Source organism: Vombatus ursinus, unplaced genomic scaffold, assembly GCF_900497805.2.
Source record: "Vombatus ursinus unplaced genomic scaffold, bare-nosed wombat genome assembly UNPS02014830.1, whole genome shotgun sequence".
Classification (NCBI taxonomy): Eukaryota; Metazoa; Chordata; class Mammalia; order Diprotodontia; family Vombatidae; genus Vombatus; species Vombatus ursinus.
The window spans coordinates 28,892,037-28,904,731 of record NW_020954608.1 but is presented as its reverse complement, the minus strand read 5'-3'; the positions used below and the strand labels follow the sequence as shown (position 1 = coordinate 28,904,731).

Here is a 12,695-nt window from a genome sequence, read left to right as displayed (position 1 = left end):
AGAATCAATCTTTTCCTTATTGGTCTCCAGCCAGAGTCCCTTCTGAAAGACTCTATTCCCCCACCTTTTCTTGATCATTCTTCTGCCCTCAGATTTACTTGGCTCCTGCTACATCTTTCTTTCACTTTATTTTTCCACTTAGATGGACTGGGAGACTCGTGATAGGTAAGAGCAGGAGCAATTTTCTGCCTTTTCGCACTTTGGGAGCAAATACCTGCCCTGCCTCCTTTAACTGCCCCCCTCTCTTTTAATGTATGGATATAGGTGTTTATTCTTTTAGCTTTTAGTAACTGTATTTTTTATTTTTTTCCATTTAATAGTATTTTATTTTTTCCAATTACATGTAAAGATAGTTTTCAACATTCACTTTCATAACATTTTGAGTTTCAAATTTTTTTCTCCCTCCCTCCCTCCCTCTCTCTCCTCTCCCAAGACAGCATGCAGTCTGATATAGGCTATACATGGACAATCCTATTAAACACATTTCCACATTAGTCATGTTGTAATGGAAGAATCAAAACAAAAGGGGAAACCACAAGAAAGAAAAAAAAAAGAAAACAGTATCCTTTGATCTGCATTCAAACTCCGTAGTTCTTTCTTTGGATGTGGATAGCACTTTAACCCTGTTCCATAAGCCCAAATAAGTTCACAGTAAACTATGAGGGTAGAGACCTTATCTTGATTATCTTTGTCTTGTTATAGTGTCCAGTACTGCAGGGGACACTTAATAAATAATGATTAAATAAAAGCATCTTTCAAAGTAGTGTCAGAGGAAAGCAAGTGACAGGTAGAACTGTGCTTTGGTTGGGGAGGAAAGACGAGCTTTGTCTCAGGATGATAAATCTATAGAACACTGACAGTACCATCTTGGAGGCATGCTTCCTCTCTTGCCTGTCTCTGTCTCTTGCAGTGGTGCTTTATCCAGGGGCACCCTTCTTTCCTCCTCTTTGTCCCTAGTGGTCACACCCTAGATGATCCTTCCCCTTTCCCCTTTCCCCTTTCCATTTGCACAAAGTGCAAAAATTTCTAGTTGCTTCTTCATAGTTATATGAACAGTCTGGGACAGAATTGGGGAACCTGCAGCCTTGAGGCCACATGTGGCCTTCTAGGTCCTTGAGTACGGCCTTTTGACCAAGTCCAAGTTTTACAGAACAAATCCTTTTTTAAAGGAGATTTGTTCCATGAAGTTGGAATTCAGTCCACACTTGAGGACCTAAACGGCCACATGTGGCCTCGAGGCCACAGGTTCCCCACCCCTGGTCTGGGAGGTGATCCCATTCACTTCCTCCAGCTGTGCCCTTTCATCCATCACTAGATAAGGGTTTCACATTCGGAGTACCAATAAGTAAGTTAAAGTCGATAGACGACCTAAAATTGTATGATTCTTATGAGCCTTTGTCCCCTTTCCTGCTGTTGTGCCACCATTACTGCAGAAGCAGTAGGGTGGTGCACATAACTGGCTTGTCAGGGCCAAAGAGTCTATGCCCAAGAGGCCAGGCAAAGAGTCTCTCTGCACTTAGCGAGGGTCATGATGATGGTGGAGCAGGAGAGGTAGCAGCTCTAAAGAATCCAAAGTCCTGGGGCAGCTAGGTGGTGCAGTGGATAAAGCACCAGCCCTGAAGTCAGGCAGACCTGAGTTCAAATCCACCCTCAGACCAAACACTTGACACTAGCTGTGTGACCCTGGGCAAGTCACTTAACCCCAACTGCCTAAAAAAAAAAATCCAAAGTCCTGGGCTGAAAACCCACCTCTGACACTTGTTAGTTGTACAACTCTGTGTGAGTCTCGTAGCCTTACTAGAGCCTCACTTTTCTCATCTGTAAAATGGGGTGGGGGTGGACTACATAGCTTCCAAGGTTCCATCCAACTCTAAATCTATCATCCTTCAAGCCCTTCCAGCATAAGAAAACTTGCAAGAGCTTGTGCTCTACTGATACAGCCTTTGAGAACCCAAGCTTTCCTCCATGCCAAGATGAGGCATTGGAGTAGGGCTCTATCTCATAAGTAGATTCCAGGATGAACTTTAACAGGTTGGTTCAGTTTCAGTTTGAATTAAAATTTGTACATGCATGACTCGTGACCATGCATGTCACATATAATTATGAAGAAAAAAAGGAGACAGGTTTATAAAGATACCAGTGTCTTCACAGGGAACTTATTAATGAATTTAATTAAAAAACATATAAAAGATGGAAGCAAGGGCAGATAATTGAATGAATATAAAAGCACATTGTTGTTGAGTTGTTTTCAGTCATACCCAATTCTTCGTGATCTCATTTGGGGTTTTCTTTCCAAAGATACTGGAGTGGTTTGCCATTTCCTTCTCCAGCTCATTTTACAGATGAGGAAACTGAGACAAATAGGGTTAAGTGACTTGCCCTGGGTCACATAGCTAGTAAGTGTTTGAAGCCAGATTTGATCTCAGGAAGATGAGTTTTCCTGACTCCAGGAAACTGGGCACTCTATCCATTGTGCCACCTAGCTGCCCATACAAAAGCATTAAGCACACTCCTATAAGCATAGCCTTGGAAGCCTGATAGGGAACTATAAGGAGAGAAGGAGGGAGGGAGAGAGGGAGAGGGGTGGAGAGAGAGACAAAGACAGAGGCAGACAGACAGAGAGACAGAGAGAGACAGAAAAAGAGACAGATTTAAAGCTGTATTGGAGAAAATAAGAGGATGATAATTATCAATGGAGAGAAGACAGAACTACTCAGCTCTTATTCTGCTTCTTTTTCTCTTCTGAGAATGATTTTTGGAAAAAATAGAACAAAAATATGACCTAGAAAGCTAAGATAAATACAGATGGAATAAACCTATAACTTGTTTAGAGTTCTTCATTAGAAAACTGCCTATTCACCTCCTTTGACCATTTCTCAATTAATATAGAGATAATAACAATACAGAGCTACCCTTGAGATTCAAGTCACCAGGCTCAGAGTGTTGCATTCCAGGGTAATGAGACAACTGATAGACATGATTCCTGAGCTACTACCTGTGACCTTTGGAAGATCATGTAGAATGGGACAGGAGCAACGGGACTGGAGAAAGGTAAAAAAAAGGCTCAATGACCATTTGTTGGATATGTTGTGCACTAACCATGGGAGTCCCACAGAGCTCTCTCCTGGGCCCTCTCCTGCTCTCCCTCCATACTATTTCACTTGGTAATCTCATTGGCTCTAATGGATTTAATTATCATCTCTATCCTAATGATTCTCAAATCTACCTATCCTACCTTAACCTCTCTGATGACCTCCAATCTCACATCTTCAACTCGCCTGTTGGGCATCTTGATCTGGATGCTCCATAGACATCTTGAACTCAACCTGTCCAAAACTGAACATCATCTTTTCCCTCAAACCCTCCCCTCTCCCTAACTTCTCTATTGCTGTGGGTACCTTACACTGATTAAATTATTAAAAATCTTATTTTTGGCATTCAAAGTCTTTCAAACCTTCCCCCCCTCACTTTTTTTTTTTAGACAATTGGGGTTAAGTGACTTGCCCAGGGTCACAGAGCTAGTAAGTGTCAAGTGTCTGGTCTGAGGCCGGATTTGAACTCAGGTCCTCCTAACTTCAGGGCTGGTGCTCTATCCACTGCGCCACCTAGCTGGCCCCCCCCTCACTTTTCTAGCCTTCTTTCACCTTATATTCCACTCCCCCCTCCCTATATTCTTCAATCAAGTGACACTGGCCTCCTTGCTATTCCACCCACAAGATCCTCCATTTCTCCCTATTCCCTTTTCTCCCTGGCTGTCTCTCATGCTTGGAATGTTCTCTCTCCTTATCTATACCTCCTGGTTTTCCTGGCATCCTTTAAGTCCCAGGTAAAATCCCACCTTCTACAGGAACACTTTCCAGATTGCCCTGAACTTTAGTGCCTTCCTCTGTTAATTGTTTCCAATTCATTCTGTATTTAATTTGTTTGTATAGAGTTATTTGAATATTCTCTTCCTCATTAAACTGTGAGCTCCTTGAGAACAGGGACTTTGCCTTTCTTTGAATCCACAGCACTTAGCACAGTGCCTTGCACACAGAAAGCACTTAATAATTATTTATTGACTGACTAACTGTCATAGTAGAAACACCTTTTGGAGTATAGATTGATCTAGATGTCTGCCAAAGCTCCTTCCAACTCTAATACTACGTGACATTCCATGTAGTACTATTTTGATTTTCAGGAGAAAGAGAGAGAGAGACAGAGACAGAGAAAGAGACAGAGAGACAGAGACAGAGGACAGAGGGACACGTGAAGAAATCCAGTACTTGTCCCTGTTTATATTTTATCAGTGACTGCACCTAAATCTTGCATAACAGCAGGAACAACATGTAGCTAATCTAATTCTTAGGTGATACAAAACTTGAAGGTATCGTTAATGCACTAGATGACAGAGGCAGAATCCAAAATATCTTCCCAGGCTAATCTAAGAAAATGAAATCTTATAGAAATGAACGTAAAGCCTTATAATTGGGTTCTAAAAATCAATTTCAAAAAATTAAAAGATGGGAAGAAGTGGACAAATAGCAGTTTTTCTTTTAAAAAAAATTTAGCGCTTCAGTGAACTGCAAAATTACCATGAGCCAACAACATGATTATAGCCAAAAAGCTAATGGGATCTTGGGCTGTGTTAAGACAGGCAGAATATCCAGGCACAGAGAGGTGGTAGAACCACTATACCTGAATGCATGAAAAAGCATGCGTTATGTGGTTGTTGTTGTTGAGTCATTTCAGATGTGTCCTGCTCTTCAAGACCCCATTTAGGGTTTTGTTGGCTAAGATAGTGAAGTGGTTTGCCATTTCCTTCTCCAGCTCATTTTATAGATGAGGAAACTGAGGCAAACAAGGTTAAGTGACTTTCCCAGGGTCACACAGCTAGGAAATGTCTGAGGCCAGATTTGAACTCAGGAAGATGAGTCTTCCTGACCCCTGGGCCAGTTCTCTATCTACTGCACCACTAGCTGCCCCATTAAGTGCTTACTGTGTGCTAAGTGCTAAAAGCAGAAATGCAAATATGCTCTAGTCAACTCTCATCTGCAGTATTGTGTTCAGCCCTGGGTACCATATTTTAGGAAAGACTGATAAACTGGAGAGTGATCAGAGCAGGGCAGCCAGGACTATAAGAAGCTTGAGATCTTGCCAGATGAGGATCAGCTACAGGGACTGGAGATGTTCAGATTGGGAAAGAAAAGACTTAGAACAATAACTGCCTTTCAGGATTTGCGATGCTGTCATTTGAAAGAGGAATTAGACCGTTTCTGTTTGATCCCAAAGAGCAAAACAGCAACAGGTAGAAGTTAGAGAAAGCAAATTGTAGCTAAATTTAAGGGAAAACTTCCTAAAAATAAGAGCTCTCCAAGAGTGCAGGAGACGACCCCCAACGATAGGGAATTTCCGCCCCCCTTGAGGTCTTAGGGCAAAGGTTGGATGTGCAGTAATTGATTATGGTGTAGAGGGAACTTGTGTACATCTATAGGTTGAACTAGATATCCTTTAAGGTCCATTCCGAATAAGGATTTATGTGATTTGGTGTGATATAGGCACAAAGCACAAATGCCCAAAAGGGAGCAGATACTTTGCCTCTGATACATTGCTCAAGGTTTTTTTGTAAAAGTACAGGCTGTCCTTGGCGGGTAGAGTGTTCATGTAGATTTTGTTTATCAGATATGCTGACTCTGGGGGCAATGTTCTTTCAACTGTCACCTGAAAAAATTTTCTGCTGGCAATTATAAGTCTTTCCTGGTTATAAAACTGTGCGTGTGCCTCTGAGGCAGAGGACTTTGCTCTGCTTGAGGGAGTGGTAAGGTACCCAGAAGTATATAACAAAGAAAGCGCAAACCTCAAGAGGAAAGAAAAAAGCTCAAACAGACAATTAGTTGTCTGGGAATGATTACAAAATTTATGCAAACATAAACTACCTACAAATACACTTGTGGTCAAACAAACTGTGTTCCACCTGATGTGGTCTTCTAGGGAAATTGTAATCAACAATGAGGCTCAGTGGGCAAACCCAAATTGAGTAGCTCCAGAGTTACTGCTTCTTGGAGCCCCTCAGCTCCCTTCAAGCCACCTCTTCTCCCAAGGCCCCTCCCTTCCCCAAATTACTTAGTATTTATTTTGCATGTGGATATAAATAAAAATATGATGTTTATTTACCTGCATACAGACTGTATACCTCTAGGATACCCGTTCCTTGTATCCTTAGATGGGCAGCTAGGTGGCATAGTAGACAGAGCACCCTGGAATCAGGAAGACGAGCTCAAATCCAGCCTTAGACATTTACTAGCCATGTGACCCTGGGCAAATCACTTAACCCTGTTTAACTCAGTTTCTTCATCTGTAAAATGAGCTGGGAAGAAAATGGCAAACCACTCCAATATCTCTGCCAAGAAAACCCCAAATGGGGTCATGCTGAGTCAGATAGGACTGAAACAACTGAACAACAACATCCTCAGATCCTCCCTGGTACATAATAAGTGCATAATAAATGTTTATTGAATTGAAAGTGAGGTTAGGATTTACTGACTGACCTTTACCTGCAACTGTGTCCATGGGATTGTCTGGAGCCAGGGCTATGCAAAGGCAAAAATAATAAAATAAGATGAATCTATTTTTGGCAACACATATATCTCTGTATCCCTTTCTCAGAACTTCCTCTATCCGTCGTCAGGTAACAAGTCCCTCATTACACATTGTCCTATTGTCTTTCTCTGGTCATTCTGGTACAATGCTTATATTATTGCAGCAGCCTCCTAAGCGGTCCCACAATTTCATCTCTCTCCCCATACCAATCCATCATCCACACAACTGCCAAGTGATTTTCCTTAAGCACAGAGCTAGTCACTTCACTCCTCCACTAACACCAGTGGCTCCAGCCAAACTGGCCTCCTCCCCATTCTTCACATATTGTGCACCCTCTCCCATTTCTGAGGCTTTACACTAGCCATCTTCCATGTTTTTTAATTTGGATAAAATTATTAATATGTAAGTGCTAAAGGACTCACATTTTGGGATGATGAAGCCATCTTCTTATTGACCCCTTTCTTGGTCCTGTGACAATGATAAGGGATGTCTATATCCAAGAAGATGAGGTATTAAGCAAGAAAGAACTACAGCTTCTCTTCTCACTCCCTTTCCTACTCTCTTCCAAATATGTGGCATGGAACTCTCTCTTTGGGGCTTACTACAAGGGGGAAGGGGAGAGAGAGGGGCCCTTCTGACCCTTGGCAGTCGTGGCGGCTGTTGGCACACAGAAGTGCACATGTACGCTCCCTAAGTAAATATGAACCTGAATTTCAGGACTGGGTGTCTTTTTCACTTGTGTTTCCTTCCCTGAGCATAAGTGATTGAATAGTGATCCTGTTTCCAACAGGACTTTTCCAACCTTAGAGGCAACCTCATAATCTAGAGTGCTCCTGGATCCCTCAGTCAGAGCCGAATGACAGCCAGAGGGGTCTTCTCCAAGGGCGCTCTATTCAGAGAAGATGAGTACAGAGGGATGATGAGTCCAAGCCCGGGTCTGGCTGGCCAGAAGACATGGACCTTGAGGATCAGTCAAATCAGTACAGATCCAAGGTGAAGGTGAGATACTTATTCCACAGTCTCATGTTTTAGTGCTTCAAGTATAAACCTCCCGGGAGAGCACGAAAAAGGAGTGACGGGTTATAGTATCATGCTTTAAGTCTGTCAATCATTCATATATATCTTAAACATTTATTTTATGTGGGTGCATCATTCCCACACCTGACCTACATGGTACATTAAGTACCTTTCGTGGAGACCCTAGACATGATCAAAACTGAGCTTTAAGCAATACTTTTCCCTCTTTACTTTTTCAGTTTTCTTTCATAGTCTTGATTGGACAAAAGGGCTTTCCAATGTGACTTACTCAGGCCACACGGGTTGTTTTACTATAAATATTACACTACGCAGAGTTGATGACCTCCACAATCCCTTCCAGCCCTAACTCTGTGATCTTTGAAGGTGCCATTGATGTGTTCTTATTTTTTAACATTGTTTAATTCTTGTGTAACATTGTGGTTGCACACAGGGATGGTTATACCTTTAATCTTACTCTCACCCACAAGTGTGCCACTGCTTTGATTAAGAACTCTAAATTTACTTTATCTGATCATAATTTCCTATGATTGCATCTTTTCCTACGCCTTTCTCCTCCTAAATCTATTCTTCATAATCCCTGTTTTGTCTGATTCATCCACTCCTCGGTCCTTTCCCAGACAGTGGCTCCTTCTCTGGTTATACTCTCTACCTTCCCCAATCTCAACCCCTCAATTAACTAACAACTCTAGACTAATCACTATTGCCCAGTCTCTTGCTTCCTCATCTTATCACTGAAACACAACACATTTTACAAAGGCAACCTGGCCCTCACCTCCTGAAGGCCAGGTAGGTTAGATTTTACTCTTCCTCCAGGGATCTCTAGCAACTTTAAGAGGATTGGGGGTGTCTAGGCTCTCTGCAAATGGCCCTGACCCCGTCTACATTGTTCCCTAAATTGCAGGGGTTGGGTCCCCTGCCTTCAAGTCCTTTTTAGCTACTAAGAGCAGATTAACTTTTACAGAAAAATATTTACCTCAAAATATAATTACAAATACACAAATTTACTCCTCCCAATATGTGGGAGGCATAATCCCCACCTCCCTTACACTTCAGGCCCTGGGGAGCAGAAGGGGATTAAATTCATAACTTCCAGAAGAAGACAGTCCCAGTTCTAAATCCACACTTCCTCATCATCCACCCTCTCCCCGCAACTTCCTTCCTCGGGCTTGAAGTCCAGGTATCCTGCCCATTCAGTTGCTATTTAGACTGACTTGCTGCACCACTCCGTTTAGACAAACAATACAGAACAGAAACAAACATTCTTAGGTCCATTTCTCAGAGCCGGGGGTGAAAAAGAGACAGAAGGATCATTGGTTCAGTTCATGAGATCCATACAGGGCACAGCAGAAAGAGCACAACCATAAAGATGGTGGGAAAAGTGAATGCCTCAACATCCCCCCTTTTTAAAGATGCATTCTGTTAATCAGAGCTGATGCTGTTTCCCAAAACAAAATTGGTGAATATTCTTCTATAGGAGAAAGGACTCCTAGGATCAGGACTCGTGAGATGCCCCTTGACTCCACTGTTCCCTAAATGTGTGCCTCAGTACCGTTCCTTCAAGTGGGCTTAAGCCCACACTCCCCAGGGACCTCATACCTGAGCAGGAAGAACAGCGCGCTCCCGTGTTGGGGGGAAATGTTTTGTTCCAACCCCTGTCGGTTTGAGCTCCCTGTCCCCAGGGCAGAATATGCTTCCTGGTTTGTAACTCCCGTTCTTGACATACCTTCTCCATAAATATCCTTTTGTAAAAGCTGATTGATGTCAAGTGGTTAATTGATACCGAGGGGAGTTCAACAAAACCGGGGTCATGAGGAAGAGTATTAGAAACCCCAGGCCCTCAGGGATACTGGCTGACAAAACCTTGATGGGAGAAGTAATGAGCTATCTTTTGGGGACCCAGCTTGTCAGCACAAGTAGGCTGGGAAAAGAAACCCAGGGAAGTTGCTATGTTTTGTAACTATCTAACAGAAAGTAGAAGAAAGCACTTCTCTTAATGCACTGCTTAGTTGCTCTGGACAGATTTTTTTGGTGAAAGTGTAGGCTGTTATTCGATAAAAAAGATTAATGCAGATTCTATTTTATATGTAAATAAGTACATATGTGTGTTTATAGATACATATAAATACAGATATAATCTCACATCTAAATATACATCTCTATCTATAAAATTGGGCCTGGGGGGAGTATCTTTTTAACTGTGACATGGCTTCATCAGCTTTTTTGGTGTTAATTATCATTTTAATGAAGATGACTCCCAGATCTATGTATTTAATTCTGACTTCTCTGAGGCTCCATTTCCAAATCAGTCAGTCAGGCAATAAACATTAAATGTCTCCTGTGGGGATACAATAAAAACAAAGACAGTCTCTGCTTTTAAGGAGCTTCCAATCTAAATTTTCCAACATGGGAAACTGGAGGTTATTGCTAATGACCAAGGAAAGTGGACCACACCAAGCTAACACAGAACATTTTTTCAGTGATGCTGCAAAGAATCAAGTTGCCCACCAACACAGCATTTGATGCCAAGTATCTTATGATCTGATGATGCAGTTGTACAGACATGAAGCATTGGCTTTTCATGGTGTGAGTGATACAGGCAGGCCTAAAATCCAAGTGAGGCAAAGAGGAGAAACCAGAAGTTTCTATTGAGAAGAAGCATCATCTGTGGTCTTGACAAAGATGAAAGAACTTGCCGATGTCTTGAGAAGACTTTGCAAATGAATGAGTGTTGCCTGGTGAGACTTGGGAAACACCTTAGCTTAAAAAGGCCAAAATTTCCCACTACAGCCTGGGCCATGGCCAGTCGTCTTGATGTGTTTTGCTATCGGACTCTGATGACGCTGTAAGAGAGAGTGAGGGTTGGTGACTGCACAGCTCTGCCGTATTTAAATCCAATTCACTCACGTCAAGATATCACCCTCATGATGTCATTGGTCCTTTTCAAAAATGAAGGATGAAAAACAACAACAACAATCAGCCTACTGTCATGATCCCCAACATCAGGCCACCAAAGATGCTGGAGCCATTGCTCCAAATCAACAATGAACCCATTGCTGCTGCTGCTGCTGCCTATGGCTTGGAGAAGACACTTAGCACCAAGAGAAATATGCTGATCTTTAATATTTGTAAGGCATTTAGCACAGTGCCTGGCACATAGTAGGTACTTAATAAATGCTTGTTTCTTTCCGTTCCCCCTTCCCCCTTCCTCTTTGACGTCATAAGTGGCTCTTTCAAGGTCTCTATCCTCACCAATGAAAATGGCATCTTTGAAGTTAAGTCCACAGCTGAGGACATTCCTTTGGGTAGGAAGGACTTTGGCAACCACATGGTCAACAATTGCCCAGTTCAAGTGCAAGCACTAGAAGGACATCAGTGAGAACAAGACAGCTGTCTGCCTCCTTCATACCACTTGTGAACGTACAAATTGCATCCTCTCTTCCAGTACGCAGGCCAGTATTGAGACTGACTCTCTCTATGATAATGTCAACTTCTATACTTCTCACTTGTGCTGTTTTGAAGATGGTGGGCAGACTATTGATAGGTAGAAGGAGGGCATTCCAGGTAGAAAGAAAAGTGCTTAACCTCAACAGAAACAGCTTTTACTTCAGACAGTAGCCAGTGGATTTTTCCTACAGTTTTAGGCCCCAGAAAGAATAGTAAAGGCACAGCTGGAATGGCTTCAGAGGATATAATATAAATGGTGTGTCTCATTTTGTCCTAATGTATGTGTAACTTAGTGGAGTTTCTACAAAGGAATATTTACTTCACAGAGTATTTGTATATTTGTATGATCACAAATATACAGATTTACTCCCCCTAATAAGTAGGAGGTCAAACCCCACCTTACCACTACAGCAGTCTTTAGGGAGGGGAAGGGGATTAGGGTCGTATCTTAGCTCTGTTCCCATAGAGCACAGTCTCAGTTCCGACTCCCAAAACCCCCTGGGGCTCAAGTCCCAGGCACCCTGGCTTCCATGCCGAGATGGCTGGCTGCTGCACCCCTTCCTGGCCACCCTGCAATTCTGGCTCCAAGGTCGCTACTGCTTGGTGAGGATCACCTCAGGCGCCTGAAGCTGAGGAGGGCAAACAACACAAAACAGAAACACGTCCAGGCCCATTTCTCGGAGCTGGCGTGAACACCAGGTAAGCAGCAGGGGCACACAAGTTCAGTTCGTTGCCTTTACTGCTGGGTGCAGCCAATAACAGTAGAGGAGAAGAGCCCAGAGAAAAGATGATTAAGCAAAATGCTGCTGGGTTGGTCTGACCAACGCAGGCAGACAAACAAGGGGGCTACCCTCACCCATATGGTAGTGGACACAGTGAGAGGCACGTTAGATAAATTGGGCATGCTCAAAAGCAGGGTTACGTGGGTTGCATGAGGAACATCAAAAAAGTTTAATTTGGTCAGCAGAAATGGAAGCTGTCGCACACACTTGGCCTTTAAGACCAAAACACTTTGGTTTACTGATATCGTATGGTGATCCCTTATAACATATTATTTGCAAATGTCTGGGGAAAACTAGGAGAAAGAAAGGGAAACTTAGGTAAAACTAAGGGGAAGGTTAAGAGGAAACTTGGTGGATATGGGCAACTGAGATTTCAAGTCTCCCAAGCCGAGGGCCTCTGTTTGATAACACTAATCCCATGCTGTCAATTTTAATTACGTTGTTGTAAATATACTCTATATGCGAGTGCATAATACTTTCACCCTCAAGGAAAGTTGGGATCGAGATTAGAATCTCAATGCAATAGAGATAAATAATTGGAAGTTTATAAATTAACATCTTAATTATTCATAGCCTTAGAGAGATCAGGGAAAGAATTAGAAAAAGCTGAGGCCCACAAAAACTAGAGTTTCAGATAAAGATGGAATTTTGTATAGATAAAGTCTTATGCTTAGGTTAAAAACAAATCAGCTGCACAAGGACAGGATAGAGGAAACCCAGCTAGAATTCATATGAAAAAAATCTGGGTTTGGGGAACGTGGAAGGTATGAGGGTGGAAGTAGTTAATGTCTTATAAGCTTATATAAGTCAGCATTGTAACAGCCAAAGAAATGAATGTTAATCATAGGCTGC

General features: G+C 42.4%; 2 protein-coding genes and 1 long non-coding RNA gene across 3 annotated transcripts in view; 1 reads left to right on the top strand and 2 right to left on the bottom strand.

Annotated features, from left to right (window-relative positions):
- Positions 1 to 6,995, bottom strand: part of UCMA (upper zone of growth plate and cartilage matrix associated) — a 47,203-nt gene extending 40,208 nt beyond the window's left edge. Inside the window, exon 1 of the mRNA XM_027838819.1 lies at positions 6,534 to 6,995. Within this exon, the coding sequence (XP_027694620.1) occupies positions 6,534 to 6,549 (16 nt within the window). The 5' untranslated portion in view covers positions 6,550 to 6,995. The remainder of the gene's footprint in view (positions 1 to 6,533) is intronic.
- Positions 6,996 to 7,128: 133 nt separating this feature from the next.
- The window catches only part of LOC114025381, a 24,598-nt gene continuing 19,031 nt past the window's right edge, over positions 7,129 to 12,695 (top strand). The window contains exon 1 of the long non-coding RNA XR_003567017.1: positions 7,129 to 7,578. This is a non-coding gene — a long non-coding RNA (uncharacterized LOC114025381). The remainder of the gene's footprint in view (positions 7,579 to 12,695) is intronic.
- Positions 9,749 to 12,695, bottom strand: part of PHYH (phytanoyl-CoA 2-hydroxylase) — a 26,757-nt gene continuing 23,810 nt past the window's right edge. Inside the window, exon 9 of the mRNA XM_027838817.1 lies at positions 9,749 to 10,457. Within this exon, the coding sequence (XP_027694618.1) occupies positions 10,377 to 10,457 (81 nt within the window). The 3' untranslated portion in view covers positions 9,749 to 10,376. The remainder of the gene's footprint in view (positions 10,458 to 12,695) is intronic.